The sequence below is a fragment of the Heterocephalus glaber genome, unplaced genomic scaffold, assembly GCF_053883595.1.
Source record: "Heterocephalus glaber isolate CG9 unplaced genomic scaffold, H.glaber_assembly_v1.0 deba00000546, whole genome shotgun sequence".
Taxonomy (NCBI): Eukaryota; Metazoa; Chordata; class Mammalia; order Rodentia; family Bathyergidae; genus Heterocephalus; species Heterocephalus glaber.
In genome coordinates, this window is record NW_028258147.1 from 3,617,430 (window position 1) to 3,640,525 (window position 23,096).

Genomic DNA, 23,096 nt, shown 5'->3' on the forward strand with positions numbered 1-23,096 from the left:
TGGAAATGGGTTTACAATTAAGAATTGTGGTGGCCAGGCATCTGGAAGGAAGGCAAACTCTTAAAGCAATTTCTCAGGGCATAAAAAAAAAATATGCCTCTGCACTTTTAAACAAGTCATTTCTTGATAAGCAATATGTGCACATGATAGAAAATTTAATTATCATATGCAAAATAAATCTTAACTCTTTGAGTACCTGTCTAATTCCCCTCCTTGGAAGCAACTTCTGTTTATAAATGTGAATTCTTTTCAGATACATTTCAGCATATAAATACCATAGATTTTAAATTGAACTTGTATATGTCAAGAGCTTATGCAGAATAAGTATAAACTCTTATTTTTTTAATATAACTTATATCAAGCTTTGTCCATTTTCACTGACCATTAGCCAATCATTAATTTTGAAAAACAAGAAAGAAGCTTAAATGAGTAATGCTGGCCTCACAGTACAGTGTGAGGCAGTGGCTGTCAGTAAATACACAAATGTAATGCCTTAGACCAGTGATGGCAAAACTTTTCAAGACAAGGGCCCAAATTACAACCCAGAACCCACTTATTTATCACAAAGTGCCAATACTGCAATTAAACCTGAATACTGAGGTTTTAGTTTAGAAAAAACAACTCATGCATCAACATGTTTTGTATTAAAAAAACAAATAACATGCATGCCATAGGTTCACTACCACTGCTTTAGACATATTTATTTATAAAAATATGTGCTGCAGTGGAAGGGCAACTTGGGAGACAGGAAGAGCCTAGGAAACCCCTTGCCGGTATTGAGCTTGTCCCCTATGCCTGCTCAGGTGCTATCGTGGCCTCCTTCCAACTAGCACTCTGTTTCTGTGGCCCTGAGCTGCTGCTTTTCTCAGGAGCAGGCTTCTGTTCAAGGATCCCTATCTCACCTAGCCTTTGAGGTTTCCCACCCGGCAAACCATTTCCTTCTACTCCTCCCCCATCTCACCAGCCTCACTTTTCAATATTCTTTACTGTGGATTTCCTTCCTGAGCCTCAACCACACCCTTCTCCCTACACTTCCTTGTCTTTCTTTTAAAGTCTTAAAAAACCTCACCTGTTTTCACACAGTATGTCCCAGCTGCCCAACATCTGAGCACACCTTCCCTCCTTACTCCACCTTACAGGAATTCCTTTATCTGCTTATAAAATGTGTCCTTGCTGAAAGCGTTTTGCCTTTTTAATCTGTATGTAAATTTCCATATAAATTTTTTATTTTAAAAAATCCATTAATGATGTTATTGCCTCCAGCTCAACATTCCCTCTGTCTCCTCTTCACTGCCCATCATTCCTTCACTTGTTTTTCCAGGATATCTGTCTTTCCCACCTCTTGTTGCTTAAGCCTTCCATTCCTTCAGAGCCTACTAAAATTCCATCATCTTATCTAAGATTCTTTCCAGTCATCCCTGGCCAGATTTCATCCTTCCCTTTCATATCGTGCCATTGCCAGATAGAGCCCTTAAAGCAGCTCTTATGGGGCCACCTGGTCTTCTTCTTCCTCATTTCCCACAGTGTCTGGTATGCATGAAGGATACACTGACTTAATCCCACTGCCTCCATTCTTGGCTGCCTGTTTTCTTCTTTATCAGTGTCCTGCTGTCTGGTTTCTGCCTCTCACACTATACTGAGATTCTTTCTCCACATTGCTGGGAATCACATCCCAAAGTCTTTTATCAGACTTCATTCTTTTTGACTGTCCTCTGTTGTGGAACTCTGGTCTCCCCAGCTAGTTGGCACTGGATTATTCTGCTGCTTCTCTTTGTGCTCAGTTTCGCCCACATTTCGTCTTCTTTCCTTGTCACTCTGGAAGCTGTTCCCCAAGGCGTATCTCTCTTTCCTGTCTTCTCCCTACATGTCTTGCAAGGGCCTGTAATGTAATTGTAATCCTGACCTCAAGCTGAGTTATAGCTGCACACTTTAGATAGTTGAAGGGTGAGGTCATTTCTGCCTGGGCTTCCTGACGTTACTTGAGCACCATCAGTATTTTGTTCTTTAGTTTTTGTAGCAGTGGGGATTGAACCTAGTGCCTTTATATGGAACTATATTTTTGGTTCTTTTTACTTACTTTTTAAATTTGAGTCAGGGTCTTGCATAGTGGCCTAGGCTGACCTTAAACTTGTAATCCTCTTGCCTTAGCTTTCTGAGTAGCTAGGATTACAGGTGTGTACCATTATTGGTCTTTAAATCCTCAGGGCCTAACGCACTATGCAATTCTCCTGGTCCTTTTTCTTCTGTGCCTACATGACCTGCCAGTTACCATGTCCTCCCAATTCTCGTCAGCCTGTTTCATCTTTACAGCTGATATTTCTCCCATCAACCATCTAGCCAGTTCATCTCCACTTCCATCCGTCTGATTCATTCACATCAGATTAGTTTCCTAAGATGGTATCCTTATAAATTCATTCTGTTTTTGAGAAAGCCCTGTGGCTTACCATCATCTGGAATAGAACCTGAGCGTGGCCGTCTCTTGTTGGAAGGCTCCATATGTCAACCCCTTCCTTCTCAGTGCTACTTCTCCCTTTTTCAACTCTCCACTATGCCTGAGTTCCCCAAACATGCAGAATTTGCCAAAGCCTGCACCTTGACTCACAAATGCCTTTCTACCTTTTGACAGTCCTATTCATTTAGTCTTTTCAGATCCTGTCTCCTCCCAAGAATTTCCCAGGATACCCTCAGCTAGAAAGGATTGCTTCCTCCCTCAGACCTGTTGTAGCATTTACTGTCTATTCTGTTTCCTTGATGCCTTAGGTTGTCTGCTGTTACCTGTGACCTCCATCCCCGGTACCAAAAAAATAATAATAATAAGGTTCTTGAGGGGGTGAATGTAGTATCTCCCTCCCCTTTTGGTTCCACACATCCTTTACCACCCCATACCCAACTGTGATGTGCACATAGTATTCTCTCTGCCTGGCAGCCCTGTGTCCGTGGGGATTTCCCTTCTCCAGGAATAATGCCTGAGCATTCCCCCTTGGAGCAATCAGAAGGAATGAAAGACAGAAGGCTTCACTCTACCCCTCCTCCCAATTATTGTTTCCTTTGCTCATTTTCAACACTCTGACACTTAAAGGGCAAATCAGTATGAGTAACTTTTTTCCTTTACTTGTCACTAAAATAAATATATTTGCAGTTCTTTCAGTTAAGGGAGTCAGACACATTCTCTCCAGTGTATATCTGGTATTTGAATCTTGCTTTTAAAATGTAGTGGAAGAAAGAATATACCTAGAGTAATGTAACAACACACTCTTTCACTATAGACTTAAATTTTGATCTTAACCTAGTTTTTTTAGAATGTGTCACAGTCCTCACTGAGATATGTAACAATTTTAAATTTTTAAAAATTAAGCTGTTCTTGACTTGGTATTAAATGGATTCTCTTAAATTTAATCATAGCAGGAAAGAGGTAGGGATACTGAACTGTATTTTTTGTGTGGGCAACTCAAGTCTCCCTCAGCTGAAAAAAAGCATGAAAAACCATCCCAAAGAGTAATTCTTTTTCAAAAATTATAAGCACCTAAAAATAGCATGAATGTGTGTGCTCAACTGTACGTCTGCTTGGGATGCTGCTTTTATATTGCTCAACAAGAAGATTCTGTGACTCTATGCTATTACATTAATAGTTGGTAAAACATAATATACAATAATAAGACCTATGGAAGTAAATATTTTTCCAAATATGGAATGATTATCTCTTGGAGGTTATGTTTAGTATTCATTAAATTTTCTCAGATCTTAGGTTCATTGCAAATATCCTTTGTCAGAAGACTAGTGCTTCTGCCAAGACGAGTGCCTTGTTCTTCGGCTCTCTTGGGAACACCTGTTGTTGGCTAGTTCAGGTTCCCCTTTTTCTGAACATGAGGACTTGCTCTAGGAAGAATGAGTGATGGAGAGAGTAATGCCCCTTCAAGAACTTGGAACTAAAGTTATCTTTGAAAGCTAGTTTCCTAGTTTAGAAGTTACAGTCTCTTCTTTCCTGAGTCCTTTTCCAATGAGGTGGGTGGTGCTTCAGTCAGTGCCTCTGTTTTTGTCCACCTGAACCAATATAGCCCATGAGTTCTCTTTCTTCTGCAGGATTCCACTCTAGTTCTGGTAAACTATTCTGCTTCACAGAATTCTTCTACCATTCCCAACTGATCCCAGTTCCCCCCATCTCCCTTCTACCTCCACATGTGGGCACTGATACAGGATCAAATTATCTGGTTTTCTTCTTCATGGCAACATCAGTAATAAAATAATAGAGTGGTTACAAAAAGCCCTCCTACTAGAATAAACGATGAAAGCTGAAGAGCACTGCTCACACCAGTTGAAAATGATATCGTCAGAGTACCAAGACTTAGCAACTAGAGTTGCAACTGGAATACCTCTACATTCTTACTACTGGTAGGAATGAAACTTGACTTTTGATTAGTTCCTTGTGGATTCTCTGATTGACTCAGAAGTTATTACTGCACACAGCTACTCCCACCTTTCCAAATCAGACCTGTGTTAGCACTTGTCATGAACACAAACCCTGAGCTTTTGTCCAAGGAAAACCCAGGGTGAGGGGTTGTGATTAGAAGGCTTACAGACACAAGGGTATGGATATATTCATTACCCAAGGTCAGAGTCTCAGAGGTCTAGATATACTGGGCAGATCTCCTGCTGGCTTGACAATTGATTTAAGGGAATCTTGAAGTCAGCCCTCACTTTGCATTCACTAATGATAGATTTCTTCTTATTTGTTCATATCCAAACCAGACCTATATTTGCCTAGAGCCATGTTTATAACATTATTACCTCTTGCTCTTGTTATACAACCTAGTGTACACCTTTGTCTCATACCCTCCCCCAGAGTACGAGCTAGCTGTCATCAAGGATCACATCTTATTCAGCACCTGTCACAGTGGATGGCATGTAATGAATGCTTACTAATTGTGGCTTAATCATATTTGTTGTAGATGTGACTGAGTGCGTAAAAGAATGAATGAATGAGCGAACCAACCTTCATATTGTCAACCAACCTTCATATTGTCTCTCCTTGAACCAATTGTATGAACATTCTAAAGTAGAAGCATGAGGGAGTGGAAATAACTCACAAAGCCTTGGAATTAAAATAACTTTGAATTTGTGTCAGTGTAAGTTCAATATATTATATAGATATATAACTTTAAAGAAAAGAAATCTGAGGTCAATGCATTGTATATGATTATGATTTTCTAACATGTCTAATTAAGCAGTTACTTTATAAAGCCAGGAGAAAATAAATGCCATTCTTTTCTTCAATAATAATTTTTCTCTTGGCCCTGAAACTAAGATATTCTATTATTGAGATATCCAAAGAGCAACAGTTTTGTATGTAACATTACTTGGTCTCATTCACGCATTGAAATATCCTCTGGAGATTCAAAATAATGTGTAGCCTTAAATATCTCTGAAACTTAATTCTATCACTGAGATATTCAAATAGCAACAATTTTGTATGTAACATTACTTGGTCTCATCCACACATTGATATATTCTCTGGAGATTCAAATGGAATGTGTAGCTTAAATATTTCTTCATTCCACTGCTTGCAGATCTTCTGAAAGGACACAGGGAATACTTGTCCAAACATCCAGTGGACTATGATTTTCTTCTGTTCCTACTATGTGCATGGCACGAGTTCATGCCATGTTTCTATCCAGGATACATTGTACAAACTGGTGATCTCTCAGGGACTATTGTTACTCACTAGTACCTATTTTTATTACAGCATTATTGCTTGACACTTATTAAGCAATTTTCCAAGTATTTTTAAGAAAGAAAGGGAAGGAGTAATGGCTTATACCTCTAAATACAGCCTCCACAGCCAGACTGAGGAAACTTCAGAAGCTTGAGAAAATACCATCTCGTGAGTACTTGGTCCTAAACAAGGTGTGATCTGGAAGTTAACTTCAGGTACTTATGGATTGAGTTAATATTGACATCAATGTATTCTGGGTCCCCAAACTATACCTTATTCCAAATACCTTTTATGTAAGTAAGAATTAAATTTGATCTCCCATTTAGAAGTAAAAACCATAATGCGCATAGCCGAAAAAGAGTCAAGAATACTGTGATGTGGTAGAAAATGAAAATTAGCCAGCTAATTGTTTTGTGGTTTTTTTGCCTCACACCAGATGCCTGACTTCACAGATATTTTTCACCTGAATGAATAACTTATTTCTTGTCGAAGGCAATATTACTTGGAGAAAGTTTTTGTAACAATTTTTTTTCTTTTTTGCTAACATTAAGATGCCTGTAGCCTTTCTGTGCCACCTGATTTGAAGAGATTATGTACAAAACAAAACAGTGGGGGCCGTCATTCTTTGGGGGCTCAGCAGAAAATGGTCCCACTTTTCTAACTCTAGGCTCCCAATGGGATGCAAGAACTGTCCAGCTATTTACTTATGCTGGGTGAGCCCAGGCAACAGGACTCCACCCAGGTAGGTGCTACTGGCAAGATGCGAAGATGGTTCCTTGTGAAGGGTGGAATAAGAGCTGCCTCTACAGGAAAAGAAAACAGGTACCCGGGAAGTCTCATAGTGCCAGAGTACACTGTTCTCCATTGACCACCTGCCATAGCAGCTGTCATGTGGTCAGGTGCTATTAAGTTCCACTCCTCCTTCATATCCCCTGTCTCCCCCCCTCATCCCCAAGTACCCCATATTACTGAATAAGAAAGAAAAATACATTGCAAAACTGGAAAGTTTTCCACTCACCTTACATTTTGGTGTATTGGCACTTTCACTGTGAACAGTGAATGAGCACATGGCTATGACCAGGACTGTATTACTCATTATAGGTGGGATAGATGACCACAGGCCCTTTCTTTGGGATTTTCCTGGATTTAGGACTTTTATTTAAGATCCTAAAATTTGGAGGAAGAATAACTGTGCTTTCCTCTCCCACCTTATAGGTCACCTTTCTCATGTGGATCCAGATTATTGAGTGTGGTGCTGACATCTTTTTCCAAAGCCAACAGATTAAAATTAAAATATTAAATATTAAAGTATTTTTAGATGGATAATGCCCTTTCAAGTCAAGGGTTTACAGGATAGAAATCTATATATAGTATAGTCCTCTCCTGTATTCACGGGTGATTGGTTTCAGGACCCTTGAGGACACTAACATCTGCAGATACTTAGGTCCCTTATGTAAAATGGCTTAGAATTTGCATACAGCCTATACACACCCTCCCAGATAATTTAAATCATTTCTAGCTTATTTATGATACTGACTTAATGTAAATGTGGTGTAAGTAGTTATATACTATATTATTAGGGAATAAAAACAAGACAAAAGTCTATATATGTTCAGTGTGACAAAATTTTAAAAATATCTTTCTGAGATTGGTTGAGTCTGCAGATACAGAAGGCTGACTACTCATTTGTACATTTAGCCAGAGCTGTTTCTTTTATATCAACCAGGTAGAGTTTGTTGTTTGAGTGGTACAGCACTTGTTATGGGTGACTAGTCCCTTGAGCTAAGTGCTTAAACAGGTGTAGATGAGATCAGCATTCCTATTTCATGACAATAAAGGCCTTTGACTTTCTTTGTGTTGTGAAGATAGACAACATAATAGTTAACATTCATCGTGTTAGTAATAGGTGTCTACGCAGTTGAAGCTTTCAGTTTTATTTTTTTAAGAAATCATATCGTAAAATGTTTTTGGAAGCAAAAAACCGGCACCTATTGGAGATATTTGGCTTCTGACGTATAATTATTTGATTACAGTTCAGATAGAAACATTAATGAAATCATTAGCAGTTATTAAGAATGTCAGGAAAGCTTGAAAATGAGTTGTTTTTCAGGTTTTACATTGTTAGAGGCTGTTTACATTTTATTCTGAAAGCTAATATTAATATACTGTAGTATGAGGTAGAATTAAAATGTAAAAGTTTAGTAGAAGATAAATATATTTTAGATACTTTCTTCCTTTATATTGCATTTCCAATAGCTTTATTATATATGTTAACAGAAACAAGTGAATTATTACATCATTTTAAATATTGGCAGTGTGCCTAGTAGCTTTAGTTTTGCATTTTAAAAGAAAAGCAGAAATCCTGGCCACTGGGCTTAACATCTAATGAACAGTTTAGTATAAAATAAAATAAGAGCTTTTTTACATTGTGCAATAGGAATTAAAGATTCCATAGCTGTGTCATGTGCCTGCTTTTGATGTGTTAAACAGGGCTTTAAGAGACCTGACCTCAAGAAGTATTATTGGACCCTATTAAAAATCAGAATTTTCATTTTAGCACTAGTGGTTCACTTCAGTTGTTTTTCTGTCCTTCCCTTCATCCTTTTCTCTTTCCTCTCTCTTTCTAGTATTTCATTATGGTATCTGTTGTATTCTCTCAAGGTCCAAATCCAGGGAGAGGTTCCTTTTTTGTGTGTGCCTGCACACATAGTGAATGACTTTTGTATTCCCGAGAGCTTCTGGAATTGTGGCAGCTAAGTGATTGTCATTACATGACTTCTTTTGTCTTCTGAGTGAAGAGTGCTATGAGAAGAGCTATTTCCATATTTTTCTGCTCTGAAGTTATATTATACTTGCCATTTTTATTAGCAGAACTAAAAAGATGGCTAAGTTTCCTTAGAATTTAAAGTTCAAACTCAAAGAAGATTCTGAAGATTCTAAGACATGAAAGTAGAAGAGGCATCAGTGAAATCAACAAGTAGCTGTAAAACAGATAGCTATGTATAACTGTATTTACAGAGTTTTAAGAGGAGAGTTATGAATATTGTGTAATTCACCTTACCGAAAATGTTTTCATTTCACTTTGATCAATTATTTCAACTTACAAGAAAGTAGTAGTAATGCAGTATTGCCAAAAATGGCAGTAATAATTTATGTCCGTCAGTAGGTTGTTTGAAGTACTGGAAAATTAGAAACAACCTGAATGTATTCATTTATACTTTTCTTTCTTTTCCTAAAGCTTCTACTGTGGACTTGTCAATGTAATATACTTGAGTATGTTTTCTTAGGTGCCTTTTAAGTGAATATTAGCAGTAAATATTAGTGGAAAAAAAAAAGTTTTGCCAGCTACTGAATACCTGCTAGGAGTGCTTCTTTTGATTTTTTGTTCTTGTTCAAATCTTTGGTACTCTGTTTCTGCCCTCACATGTTGTCACCAACCTCCTTGGCCATAAGTACTATTGTAGGAAGGGTCAAGCTGATGGAAGCTGCTAGTGCTCGTAGAAATAAGGAAGGGATCTAAGAATACAAGAAAATAAAAGAGAGATGTACATGGGGTGGGTTCCTCAGTTATTTCAAATGACTATACCTGGATTTTTTTCTTTGTTTTTGATAAATGTGTATTTTCAAAGGTTGATTTTATTCTACCGATGCTTTTGGCTAAAAGTTGTTTTTGATAATTATTTTATCTTATTATTGTTCCAAATTCTCCAGATTTATAGTTCGTCTTGTTCTTTTCATTGTCATTTATCATTTCTTTGTTGAATTTTCTTACATATAATGAAATTAAATTGTTTAAATGTCATTTGCAACTCAGATTTAATTTTCCTTCTTATGTATCTTAAAAGTCTACCTTTTGTTATTTTTGTCTAATTGTGGCTTTTTTCTATCAGTAGTAATGAAAGCAGTCAATAAAAGTCCATGGCTGACTCTGATTATACAGAGGGTTTGCCATAATGTATATTGGAAATGTCTTTGAAATCCTTCTCCTGAAAGGAAGGTGCCACAGCTTGTGCTTTATGGCCTTCTAATGTTAGACAGTGATCTCATTTAGCATTTTCCCAAAGTGAAAAGAGTGCATTAGGACAGCATAACAAGTATTGTAGATCAATACAGAGGCAGGGCTTTACCCTTGCAGATTAATCCAAGAAAAATGTACCAGAGTCTCCTCCAGGAACTGGGAAACAATTATGTGGATTTCCAGTGCTCTTCCCCTCCCCTTCCATCTAATCATCAATGCAGGTTGAAATATGTACAAAAAGGTTTTCAGATGATAGCTGTGCGCACACACACACACACACACACACACACATATCAAGAACAGACTACCAGACAGGAAATCAGGCCCCTGGAAGCAAGTAGTAATATTGCTTTGTGGTGATAAAAGTATATTTTGACACATTTCAAATCATATAAAACTCATGTACTTTAACTTGCATGACTAATAGCTCAGCTCAAGGTAAATGCTTATATATGACTTACATTACCTCTTTCTTTACATCTTATATTACCTCTTTCTATGTAACTTCCATTACCTTTCTGAGGAGTTCATGCTATTATATGGATTATCCCATTGCAAAATAGTCTTTGTAGGAAGGAAAAAAAATATATATATATATATACATATATATATATTTTTTAATATGTGTAGATCCTCACTTTACTGTGTCTGCTTCTTGTATGTTACTGGAGAAGGGCCGTAGATTTGGTGAGGGTTGTTCTAGTCATTCTCTCATCCTCCCCACCCCCCACCCCCGCCTTTAAATCTAAGATACATTGCAGATAAGGTCAGTTGTCAACACTAGGATAGAATGTAACTTTTTCTACAAACTATTAAAGTCACTAGTCATATCTTTGCTACATTCAGTTGATCTGATGCTTAGTTGTAGTATATTGGTCATTTATCCAGATGTGGGTCTTCCTATAGTGAGTCAGTGGTATCTGTGCCTGTGCTCTTGGAAGCACAGCTGACTCCGTTTACATGCTGATATTTATGATAGGGGATTAGGGAAGTCTGTGTCCAGAAACATTCACAGACATCTAACTTTGAAATCTTTAAAAGAATTGAAACTCCTGAGATTGGATTTAAATTCTGTTCTTAGGTATTTGACAAAGCAATGAAGTAATGAATGAAAAAGCAAAAGTAATATTATGTAAAATTTGAGGGATTCCTTCCCCTCCTCATGTCTGCTTTCTTTAGAGCATATTAGAAAGTATATTCCCTTGGGGACCAGTAACATGGTTTGCATTTCTATTCCAGCAAAATATATATTAGCTTAGTATGTTGGATAAAAGTAATGAGACAGATTGTCACCCAGGGGTTTCCGTATTGATGGGAAATATTCTCTGTGTTCTCTGGGGTTTTGTTTCTTTTTTTAGAACCCATTAAATTTAAAATAATGCTATTTCAAGATTATATGGAAATAACAAATTTAAAATTCCAAGACAGAACTGATAAGAAAGTCTCGAAGCATTTTGTGTTAATAAAACTAATTTGAAAAAATATGAATTCCTAGATTTAAAGTGATAATTTTATGTATTTTCCTTTCCTGTTTAGTCCTTATAATCCAAGTTCCCCTACTACATTAACAAGAATCTTTTATTTTCATATATATAATTCATTTTGATTATTTTGTCATTACTTTTCAAGTGTATATTATAAGCTTTTTGGAAACATTTACATTTAGTATAGCATATTAACTGTGAGTAATCTAAAATCTGAGATTTTTTAATATAATTACCGAAATTTAACACAGGGAATTTTATTATGTTTTCCTTTTACCTATTTTATTCATTCAGCAGATTTATTGCATGTCTTCTAAAGAGATATCCATATCTAATAGCCAACGTCAGAAAGAAAATAAGGCACAATCCTTCTTGAAATATACATTCTCATTAATATAGACTAATAAATTGCACTAGTCTCTACTGTAGTCAGTGTCGTGTGCGTGATGAGGGATATTAATAAAGGAACAGAAGATCACCCTAAAAGGAATGATAGACTCTACCAGGGAAGGGAAAACCAGTGAAAATTGCAGTAGATTACACTTAAGCTAAGTATTGAAAGATGAGTAGAAATTTTCTTGATATTTAGGCGTGGGTGGATTTGAGGGCAGAATATTCCCAAAGTCCAGAGCAGCATGAACATGGATGTGAGGAGAAATGTGTGAGCTAACCATGACTGTGATATGAACAGGCTGCAGCAGTGTATGGGGAAGATACTGGCTTGGATTTATATAGTAGAAAGAATCCTCTGGCGGACATGTAGAACAGGAATAGAGGGCAAAAACCAAGAGACGGAGACCAGTTTGGAGATTATAGCTTGAATGCAGGACAAAAGTAATTTAGAATTAGTGAGTAAAGAGGTGGAGGGGCAGACTGTGGACATCTCCAATATTGTGATCTGCCAGATGTGGGGATGGGAGAGAGAAGTGAGGGCTCTAAATTTCTATCTTAGGGGTCCAGGATGCGAAGGCCTGCCACCATTCATAGGGTTTGGGTTTGCATTTAGGAGAGGAGGTTATAGTATTCAGAGTAACGTATAGTGGTATCTGTTAGTGGAACTAATTTCGTAGAATTTATTTACTCTGTATATTTTAATCATGGGAAAAAATTTGTATATGTTTCTTTACTATGTGAAGAAAATTGTTTCATTAAATGTTTTCTTGGATTTGCACCACTTTTATTTAACATTTTATATATTCTCTCTTGGTATTTATATTCTGAACGAAGACCATTTGTCTCAGTAGTCCCTGTTTTTGTTTTCAGGCGGTATGATTATCATCCAGTCTGTGCTGATCTGCAGGCCAAAATCCTCCAGTGTTACCGTGAGAACACCCACCAGACCCTCAGCTGCTCTGCTCTGGCTAACCAGTACATGCACTGTGTTAATCATGCCAAACAGGTGGGTATGTGAGGTACCTTAGGCACCAGAATAGTAGAAAGCCCAGTACTCTGAGGCAGGGTAAGGATTGGTATGTATAGAGAAGCTTTATAAACTCAGTGTCCTCCTCACCAAGAATTACTGTAATGAGTTGGTTACTTCTTAATGTTCATCCAGATCATTGTAAGAGTGTGTGGATTCTTCTTCTCTTCAACTCATTTACTTGTAGAGAAAAACATTATACTTTATCATTTGCTCTGAACCTTTTGTCTGCTAATAATTGTGTCCCCAAGGTCATTGCCTCATACTCCTAAACCAGTATTCAAAACCAGCAAAAAGGAAGGATCTAAATTAAGTATCAGGCAGCTTTGGGATCATAAGCAGTAGATAGTCTTATACCATTTGGTTCCTAGTCAGTCCTTCTACCAGTTTTGTAGAGACTACACAGTTGAGCAGGGAAAGGAAACCAGAGATAGAATTTTTTAAAGAATTTCCCTTGCTTTCATGTATTTCTTTTGACTGTTCATGTCCGAACAATATGATGTTCACGGGACATGTGTTTTCTCTTATTTATGTACTTTAGAAAGCTATTGATAACCTTAAAGCAAATTAACAATTCTAATAAGTCACGTAATTGCCTCATTTAACTGCTTTAACTGTTGGATGTAGGTGGTTCTGAGAAACAGAAATTGTTAGAAACCATGGTTCTTTCTGTTGACCTTCTAACCCAACTAAATCTAGTGTTTGAGTTACACAGCATGTCTTTCTGTAGTCCAGTTTGCTATAGTTATAATAATACCACTTACTGTACATTTCTAACTCTCAGTAAATATCTGATGAGAGAGTTGATATTGTCTGGATAGCTGGAAAACAGCAGTAACATTAGTGAAAAAAATATCCTTAAGATTAAAAGCCTGTGTTGTCTTTAAAAGCCTGGTGGCTTGCAGCTTTGGTCTGTTTCTTGCTTATAGCAGCACTTGTATAACTCTTAGTATATGCCAAAGATTCTTTTCTTTAAAGGTCTTTGGGAGGTGCCATGTTGCTAATGTTAAGTTAGTACATTTTATTTATCAAAAATAGCTTCTGGCATGCTCTTAACAAGCCCCAAACCTTGAGTATCAATGCTGTGTGAAACACTTGGGTCTTTCAGATTGACTCATGAGCTTTTCTAACTTGATAATAGTACCTTATTCACTACTCTAATGGGTAGTCAGTAGAAAGAATGGCTGTGACAAAGTGCATGTTTCAACACTGGTATCACATATACCTGCCTATTTCCACAGTACAATGTGTAACGTTGCTGAAAGGACAACTGCAAAGGCATTTGGAGCATTGACGCCAACCTGCCTGCCTAGGTTGTGTTGAATCGTCTACACCTAGTCCCATGAGATGAATGGTACATGTTTATGGAATGTAACAAAACTACCATGTGACAAATGCAAATATGCCACATGGTGCAATAGAGTTACAACCTGCCAGATCTGATTGTATCCAAACCCTGTCTTTTACTAGTTCTGTGACCCTGAGACTTGATTTTTTTTTCTTGCCTGTGAATTGGGGTAATATTGTGAGTATTACATTTATACAAAGTACTAAATAAATGTTATTTTCCCCTTTCCTCATTTGTATTATTTCATACTGAAACAAGGTAGATCATTCAAAAGCATTAAATTATTAATAATTCCAAAAGAGACCCTCTGTCTTCTTTCTCACTCCTCAGTCTGCCATATCATTTAGTATTATTTACAGCTAGTATGTTTGAAATGCCTTTGTTTTCACAGCTATTATATTCAGTTACTAGGAAGTTATAAGGTAATAGTAAAAAGATAAAAGTTCACAAAACATTTATTCTAAGATGGGTAGCATTGAAATAGGAAAGAACCAAGAAACACCACCACTTACATTTCTGCAGTACTTAACATTTCAAGGCCATTTCACATCTATTCCCTTGTTTTTTATGACAACTTGAAATGTAAATACAGATGGTTTTATTGTCACCATTTTACAGTTGAGAGGACTGAAACCCAGGGAAGTGATGATGGTAAATTTAACAACTAGACCAAATGTACCTTACCATAAAATCAAAACAAAAAAGAATTTTTTTTTTTTTTAGAATAAAGTGGTACTTGGTTTTTGAACAAGAACGGAATCAAATTCAATAATTAGGCTCAGTGTTGACCTTATGGGAAAATTTGATTCAGTTCTCATCCAGTTCAATTTGCAACCAGAATCATGAAAAGAATTAAGTTCATGAACCGAGGTGCCACTGAGCTACTTTTCCTGTGATACTAGGTTGACCTTTTGCTCCTTGTGAAGTTTGTCTAATCTCATGACCCCATTCTGCCCCTTTGTTAGGAGAGATGTTGGCAGTATGGGTGATCTTCACTATTGTAGCATTTCCTGATGGGCTACCTCCCTTACACTTTCTGTTAGATCCAGAGTACAGGCCAGACATGTTGACATGACAACAACCCATTAGGTCCTGTTGTCCATTTCCTACATATACAACATTTCCCCCATGGAATAATTCCAGGAGCCAAATCCATTCCACTTTTAAATGACTTGTAAGACTGGGCTTTCACAAGTTCCCTTGGGCACTGTTGTAGAGACTAATAGATTTTACTGGTAGGAAAATTTCCGGATGTTCCCTAGCTTTACTTTTCCTTTCTTCTTAGTCATCTGCTTATTCACATCAATCTTCAGCTATTCTTAAACAATTTCTCATGGGTTGACATGGACATTTTGACTGTTATTTCCAGTATATTAAGTTATGCGTTCTTCATTAGGATAAAGGGATTTTAAATTGCTTTAATTATCATTTCTAAGACTTAAAAGCTACTGGATAGCTATCTGAGATATAGCATTTAGACCTGAAGAGCAGCAATTGACAGACTTCTGTGTCTCTTTTTTCTCATATCTGTTTAGCCTCATAATTCTCTTAGCTCTCCAAGATTGAATTATTTCTTCTTACCCTTAAAGCCTGGTTCTTGTTCCATCTCACTACACTTGCCTTACATGGGACCATGGAAAGAAAGGAGCAAGGAAAACCTGTAATATTTGTCAGTTAGTGAACCAAAATGTGCTCAAGTAGAGGGTATAGAGAGGGTTAGCTTCCAGATCTGTCTTACTTCTGCTCACTTGAGGGCTTGAAGTAGGGGATCCATGAGTGCCTTCTAGGAGCTGTGTTATTCTAGGACTGACTCTACTTTTGGATAAGAGGAAGAGGTAGGGCATAAGCATATGTGTTCATGGGCACACTCAAGTGATGGTGGCCCCTTTAATACAAGCAGCGTCCCTACTTTTGAGAACTCCAGCTTTGTGTGACTTTGCCTCTTAGAATTTGCTGTTAATCTTAAACTCGGGAAGATAAGCTGCACTTGGGGGTTGGTCTGTCTGCTGCCGGGCCTCCCACAGAGACATACCCTTCCCTTGAGTTCACACTCCTGACAGCCTGGAGAAGACAAGACCACAGAATAAACAGGGAAGTGATAGAGACAGTCTTCAGTTTCTCAACATCAGTAAAGTGCAGAATATTTATCATAGTGCTGCCTGTCAGAATGTAGACTGCTGGCTATTAAAGTACATTAGAAAATGCAGAATACCTTGGCCAGCCCCGGCTCATGCTGTACTGAGATGCCTCTTACCCCATGAGGTTTGAACCATGTGAGGTAAGGAATTTGGCAGATGCAGCAGGAAGCCAGGATCAGAAGAACCAAGGACACACTAGGACCAGAAGCAAGGGCTAGCCCAGGAGATGCCCAGAGGCACTGTGGGGCCTGAAATCTGATGGTAGGGCAGTGAGGAGTTCATAAACCATAGCAGAGATTTAAATCAGTAAGTAGGCAGTGGGTCAATAACCAAGCAGTCAGCCCAGCTCAAGGAAGGACAAAACTAAGGACATCTTGTGAGTTAACCATCACCGCCCGCCCCCCCCTTTTGGATCTGTGCTTCCTGTCGACCTCTTTAGGAATATTAGAAAATAGTAACCCAGTTACATTCAAGAGCATGGGGTCAAGACCTTGGTAAATGTGGCTAGATCCCAGTGTGACATTAATCCATCCTAAGGCTGGCACACCCACCCAGTCTTCTCATTTCTAAGATATAAATGGCTTCTCCAATACATGGTTTACATATTGGCACATATGGAGGGATTTGCCCTGGCAAATTTCAGTCATCCTTCTTAGAAAACAGTATGTTTTATCTCCCCTATAACTTGGGTTTGTGTTTGACCAAGGCTCAGATATTTATTTCCTTTATTATTTTGAGCATGAAGAGGACCTGAAAACAGAGTAGTAGCTTAGAATCAGGGTTCTATTTTATGATTGTCTCATCTGGACTCTGCATGACATGGAAATGGTTTAGTAGACCAGGCTGTGGGAGCTGGAATCACTTTACAGATCATATAACCAGCATCAGCGATTTCCTTTGTACATTTAGCACCCAGAGAGTGTGACTCCTAGATGTGGCAGAACCTGCTATAGATTCCAAACCCAGGGTCTTTTTCTGTAAAATCAGATCCTGAATATGGGTGCACCTCATGTGTTTGGAGATGAACCTGGACACCTAAACTGTCACCACACTTCCCAGGAGACTCTGAGAAGCACAACTGTAGAGCCCATTGGCTGGGATTGCACTGAGATCTTCAGCCTTTCAAAAGTCCAGCTGTGTCTGTGTTGTTCCTCTTGTGGGAGATGAGGAGTTATCACTGTCTACCCATCCAAGACGTCTGATCACACCAACCCTAGGAATGCATCCTCAGGCTTGAGAACACACTGGAAGATGGCATGAGAAGAGACAGGAGCCCCTGAGAAAGGAATCGTCTTCTCCCCTCCTCTTACTCCCACTAAAACTGTAGGGGTCCTGGGAGAGGAACCATTTCTGCTGTTCTTGGGTGGGAGCTAGCGTCCCCTGGCTAGCTCACAGTTGTGACCAGACCCTCCCTCAGCTTTGCTGTTTCCAGGCACCCTGCTGTGCTTTGAGGGAGCGGATTCTGATGTATGTGCCACTTACCTTTGAAGAGCACAAAGATAAATCCAGGTTAATCTGGGAAGACCCTCTGGAGCATATTTGCATTGTGTTTGAAGCCTTCTTTATCATCATCACCTAATGATATTTATTAATCTCCCAGCTGGGCTGCACTACACAGAATGACACATGGGTTTTTCATAATAGATTTCTCACCTTTCTGGGGAGTGTCCCTTGGAATTTGGAGACACATGAAAGCAAACTAAATTCCAGACTTTAAATATGTTACCCCAGCCTCTTCCATCATAAAAATCCTTTTCTAAACTACTTTCTGAGAGTAATAGTTTGCTTTATGACATTTTCTTTTTTTAATCTGAGGCTAATAGAAGAAATATTACCATGGTAATAGATTTTCATTTTTCTTAATAGGTATTTCTTTTCTAGTGCTCATCCTTCAAGAATTTGAACTGCAGTAATGGTGTTTTGTCTGCTATTGTGTCAAGTTGTATAAATGGTTAATTACTTGTAACTTAATTTGAATATTACATAGAGCATTTCCCATAGAGATATAAAAACAAGATACAAGCAGACAAAAGTTAACTTGTGTTTCCTCCAAAGCAGGAAGAACAAAAAAACAGACCTAGCTTGGGAGAACAAACAGACAGACACTGAACTCAAAATAAGTTAGCTAATCAGATTTTCAGGTGAGGAGTGATGCTCAGTGCACAGGCAAGCCTGGCTTTGTGCTTCTCGTAAATTGAATTTATAGATGACTTTTCCCTCTTATCTTATGATCACCTTTCTTTTTCTTCATCACAGCTCCATTCTCTTCCATCCCCTACTTTTCCTGACCCTGTTTACCGAAAACTTAAGTACTAGGTCTATGTCCAACTCAGGACACTCTCTCGTGTTAGTTTCCCCATTATGTGTGTATAGATGTTCCTGCATCTGTGCCAGCCTGATTAGGTTTGAAATCATGGGGAGATGCTGAGTAAGATCATCCAGGGCGAAGCACCAAGTGATATCTTTAAAAAAGAAAAACTATTCTCTTTGTTAAGATTCATAGCAATCCCGGGTTGTCATAATTTCTCTTAAATATATTGAGACATCCAGTAGCTGGTACCTTGTGAAGACAGTCAGTCCCTGCAAGAAAACTGGAATTCAGAAATCAGGTGGCAAGGTTACTGTGTAACAAAAATATTTGAGGAAAGCAGTTAAAATCATTTTAATAAGTGGAAATGACATCACCTCAAGTCTCCAGGGATACTGCCCATGTTTGACAGTGTGAGTTGCCAGTCGTTCCTCAATGACAGGAACCAGAAAGAGATTTGGGAAGAGTAATGTGAATGCCTGAACTCTTCTCTCCTTTTGATAATTTACCTAGTTGTTTACAAAGAGTTTCTGCAGGCCCAAATATGTGAATGTTGAGCAAAAGCAAGGAATGTCTTTCTATGCCTGAAGTGTTAGCAATTCCTTAAATGAAGGAAGCAATTTTTATAACTTGCAAAGCTTCTCCCTCATTCTTCAGGGAATTTCCTATGTTAATTTTTGCAGTGTTAAATTTATGCAGTGTTGAAATTCAGCCCAACAGCAGCATCTACTTACAGAACCAATCCAGAGACTATGGGAGAACCTATAAGGTAGAACCCAAGACCCTACTGGGTCTGAGCAGGTTTTACTACATAGCTCTGATGCAGTTATAACAGAATGTCTTATCAATTTATTCATCTTTTTAAAAACTCAACTTGACATTGTCTTTGTTAATGTCTCTGACAACAGTGAGGCAGTTTTGTACCACCTCTGCCACCCTTTGGTGACAACTCAGTGCAGTTCAACAGCAAGCTTGTAGACCAGCTGTGGAGCTTCCTTGTGGTTTCTTAGGTCTCCAAGGAGTCACATACAAGTCCGATGAACCTCTGTACTATCTTTGAGAATTTGGATTTTGATACATGTAGCAAGATACATGGAGAATGTGATTAGAAGGGTTATGTGTTTTATATTTGTCTACATATTTTCTAGTACTGTCTTTACATGAAACTGGCTCGCTAATCCCCATCCTGGCCAGGGCAAGCTTGTACTATCTGCAGGAGAGCCTAACATGTTAATATTACATGATTTGTCTGAAAAAGTACCTATCTATTTAGAGCAAAGAGTGACTAAAGAATTCCTAAGCTCTCCCAAAACCCTTGAAATACTGCTTTAATTATGTGATAGTAGCTGCCGATTATTTTACAACATTTGAAAAGAGGCAAATTGTCACATGGCTATCTTTACAACCTTAGGACCTTAAATTATAGGAAGAGGTACATCTTGCAGTCTTGACCAGGCAGACACCAGCTTAAAGTTCCCATTGATGTGCTCAAGAACGTAGTGAATCAGTAACCCCTAAATGCACACTGATCAAACAGCATCACTCATAAGTAGACCACTTTCTTCAGTAACTACCCTTAGATGGGCCCAGTATAGGTCTGGTTTTTTTTCAGGCTTCCATTTTGAATTTAATACAGAATGTCAGGGTGAGGTGGTCTATACATCAGGAACTTACAGAGCATCCATCCGTGTAATTGCAGAAACTTCCACCTAGATCAAGTCACAAGGGGGTGAGCACAGATGAGATGCTATGACATTGTGACATTGCCAGGAGGTGTCTGAGTCTTGCACGGTAGCTGCTCGGTATTTTATTTTCCCAACCAACACAGAGCTCTTGTGATGATGGGCTTTAGAGAGACCTCACATTCTGGTATGTGTACTACAGAGCACGCTAGCCAGACAGAGCCTTCCACTTCTGGTCTGTCTTTCCTGTTTCCTCTGGACACATCTAACTTTTGTCACTTATTTCCTGTTTGACTAAATCATCTTTTTTTTCTACTTCTCGGTGTGCTGTCTCTAGCTAGTTTGTCTGTGTTTAAATCTATTCTTTGATGCACTATAAATTGAATACCTAGAAAGCTATAATCAGGAACACATTAGAATAATCTGTAGGACAATTTGTCCACCTTTTGTATTTATGGCCCAACATGTTCTGTTTGTCTTTCACTGTCTTCTGCCCCTTTTTCAGTCTTTTTTTTCTTTATTTTTTACTTTACATCTCTAGAGACCTTTGGATTCTCTTCCAAAACCCACAGTTTATCAGGCATTTCCATGTGGAATGTCTCACCCCAAATCGTCTAAAGCACAAACTCAAAATTTAAGTTGTCTTTCTCTTTTTCTCTTTCCTGGCTTCTCCCACTGACCACCTAGTTCTCCAGATGACCTTTCCACACGCTCTCCCTGTGTCCGAGGGTCTACCTGTACCAAGGGTCTCACTTTCTTTTTCATCCCATTTCTTTTTGTGGCTCACTGTATTCCCTGTGGTTTCTAATCTGTCCCTCCCTGATCTTCCTGCCTCCATACTCCTCTGTTGGAGCCATTGTACCAAGGATATCATTCTTATTTAACCTTCCTAGATGTCATTCTCCTATTTAAAAGCACATTCCCACTTTTTTTGTTGTTTTGTTTTTTGTTTTTTCCCAGTGGCCAGCAGGAAGCATCTCTGCCTGACATCCATTTTGGGCCTCTTGTGCACTCATTCTCTCCATAAATCCTGAGTGAGTTCGTTCGTTCTTTCTTTCTTTCTTTCTTTCTTTCTTTCTTTCTTTCTTTCTTTCTTTCTTTCTTTCCTTTTCTTTTCTTTCTTTCTGTTAGGCTTATCTCCCTCCTTGCCCTTTGGAACTTGGGCTGATTCCTGCCTCTGAACCTTTGCCTCTGCTTCCCATCTTTACACCCCCCTGTCCTTTCCCCAGGCCTCTGCCTACATTCTGTCTGTGTTGAAAGTTCATGTGCGAAGCCTTCCTGATTGTTCCAGCTACAGAGATGTATCCTCTGTGTTAGGCAGAACTACCCTCCTTTGAATTGTTATCTTTTTCTGGATGTATCCACAAGAAACTGGGAAAAAAAGGGGAAAGGAAAAGCTACTTTTTTCTCAGATATGCTTTTGCTCCTTTTGAATTTTTTTACAGGAGCATTTATTAAGAAAGTTAAGTTTTAATTTATAGTTAGCAAATAAATAAAAATTAGCAAATTATTACTCTGCATTATTCTTTAATTTCCTGTGATGTGTGTGTTAGTTTCCCATTAACTGAGTGCAGAGAGCCCAGAGGAGCTCAGCCTAGAGCTTGAATGCCAGTGTGGCTGGAAGGTAAGGGGCAGAGGAAGGCACGAACCTGTGAACTAGAGTCAGCCTTGGGCCTTGCCTACCCTTTTCTGGGGACTTTCAAAACTAAAGGGATAAAGATCAGTTTTTTCTTCTTAAAGATCTCCGAGAGTAAAGTATATCCCCTGGCCTAGCAGCTATAGAGTTGTAACCTGATAGTTAAGAATTCTTCCTATCTGCCAGCCTCCATCCATAAGAATAACTACAGTGAAAATAGGGATGGTCTCTGCAATTCAGAAACAGGTTCTTATAGCATATGCCTTGTTTTATGTTTTTGCAGTTGATATTTGAAAAGCAATCTAAATCATTCTAAGTAGTTAACTGCCATCTCCCCCTGTCTTGCCACCCCTCTTTCTGGTAATACAACTGATGCTTTTTATTTCTCTTGCAGAGCATGCTGGAGAAGGGAGGATAAAATCAACTTTAGAACATGCAAAACATTAATCCAGAAGTGGAACACTTTTTTTCTGAGTAAGAAGATAATGCACTTAAAAAGAGAAGACCACTAAAGAGAAGCACCAGAGAATGAATTCAACAGAATCATATCATGTTTTGATCAACAACAGTTTGAGAAGCCAAGGTCTAGATCAGGAATCAGTCATCAAAGGACACTGTTCTGTTCCAGTAAACCCAATTTATGAAAAAATAAAAGAGAAGGGCAGTGCTCTGCACCTTTTTGTACTTTCTATTCCACTTCTACTGACCATATGATGTGTCTTTTCACACCAGGCTCCACCTTTTGGTGGCTTCACCTCTAACAAAGCTGGGAGCAGGTGGGGGGGCTGAGCTAATTGGAGTAGGGAGAGGAAGGAGCAGAAAAACACAGAGCCCCAGGAAAAAGTGCTGTATGGAATTGCCTAGGCTGTGTCTTACTCATTTCCTCTTTCTTCCTTTTCTTTGACTAAGAGCTATTTCATTTTAACTTATTATGGTGGTCATGCAAGTAAGACAAAAAGGAGAGAAAATGTTCCTCTTTTACTGGAATGATGTTTATGATTACAAATGAAATAAGACATTTTTATAAATATAAAAGGAACCTTGATTTATGCAGCCTCTAACATGAATATTGACAACTTTACTCACTATCAATAATAAATATATTTTCTGACAAAGACTGACTTGCATTGTAGCTTGGGGCCCTGAACATTCCTTTGGCTGGGGTAGGTGCGAAAGGGAATTGAGCTGATTTATGGTGTTAGTAATTTGCATTTGTGCCATATCTTTCCTCTAAAAAGCGCTCCAGTACATGTAGCAGAGCCTGAGACAGGCAAGTGGCACTTAGAGCGTGCCTCAGGTAGATGGAGTTCAGTAATGCTCACAAATTGCATGAAACTTCCTTTCTGTGGGAT

The 23,096-nt window shown here is 38.4% G+C and overlaps 1 protein-coding gene across 6 annotated transcripts in view; it reads left to right on the forward strand.

Moving 5' to 3' along the window:
• Chchd3 (coiled-coil-helix-coiled-coil-helix domain containing 3) overlaps positions 1-22,859 on the forward strand; it is a 276,433-nt gene extending 253,574 nt beyond the window's left edge. For 2 of the 6 annotated variants that reach the window (XR_015448681.1, XR_015448682.1), the window contains 3 exons: positions 12,476-12,611; positions 13,874-18,259; positions 22,139-22,859. Coding sequence is in view for 4 of the 6 variants with exons in the window: in XM_087204525.1 (XP_087060651.1) it covers positions 12,476-12,611; positions 21,069-21,095 (163 nt within the window). In the remaining 2 variants the exon portion in view is untranslated. Of the gene's footprint in view, positions 1-12,475; positions 12,612-13,873; positions 18,260-21,068; positions 21,143-22,138 lie in introns of all 6 variants that reach the window. The other 4 variants (XM_087204525.1, XM_087204526.1, XM_004856314.4 and 1 more) reach the window with 2 other exon arrangements.
• Positions 22,860-23,096: the final 237 nt, after the last annotated feature.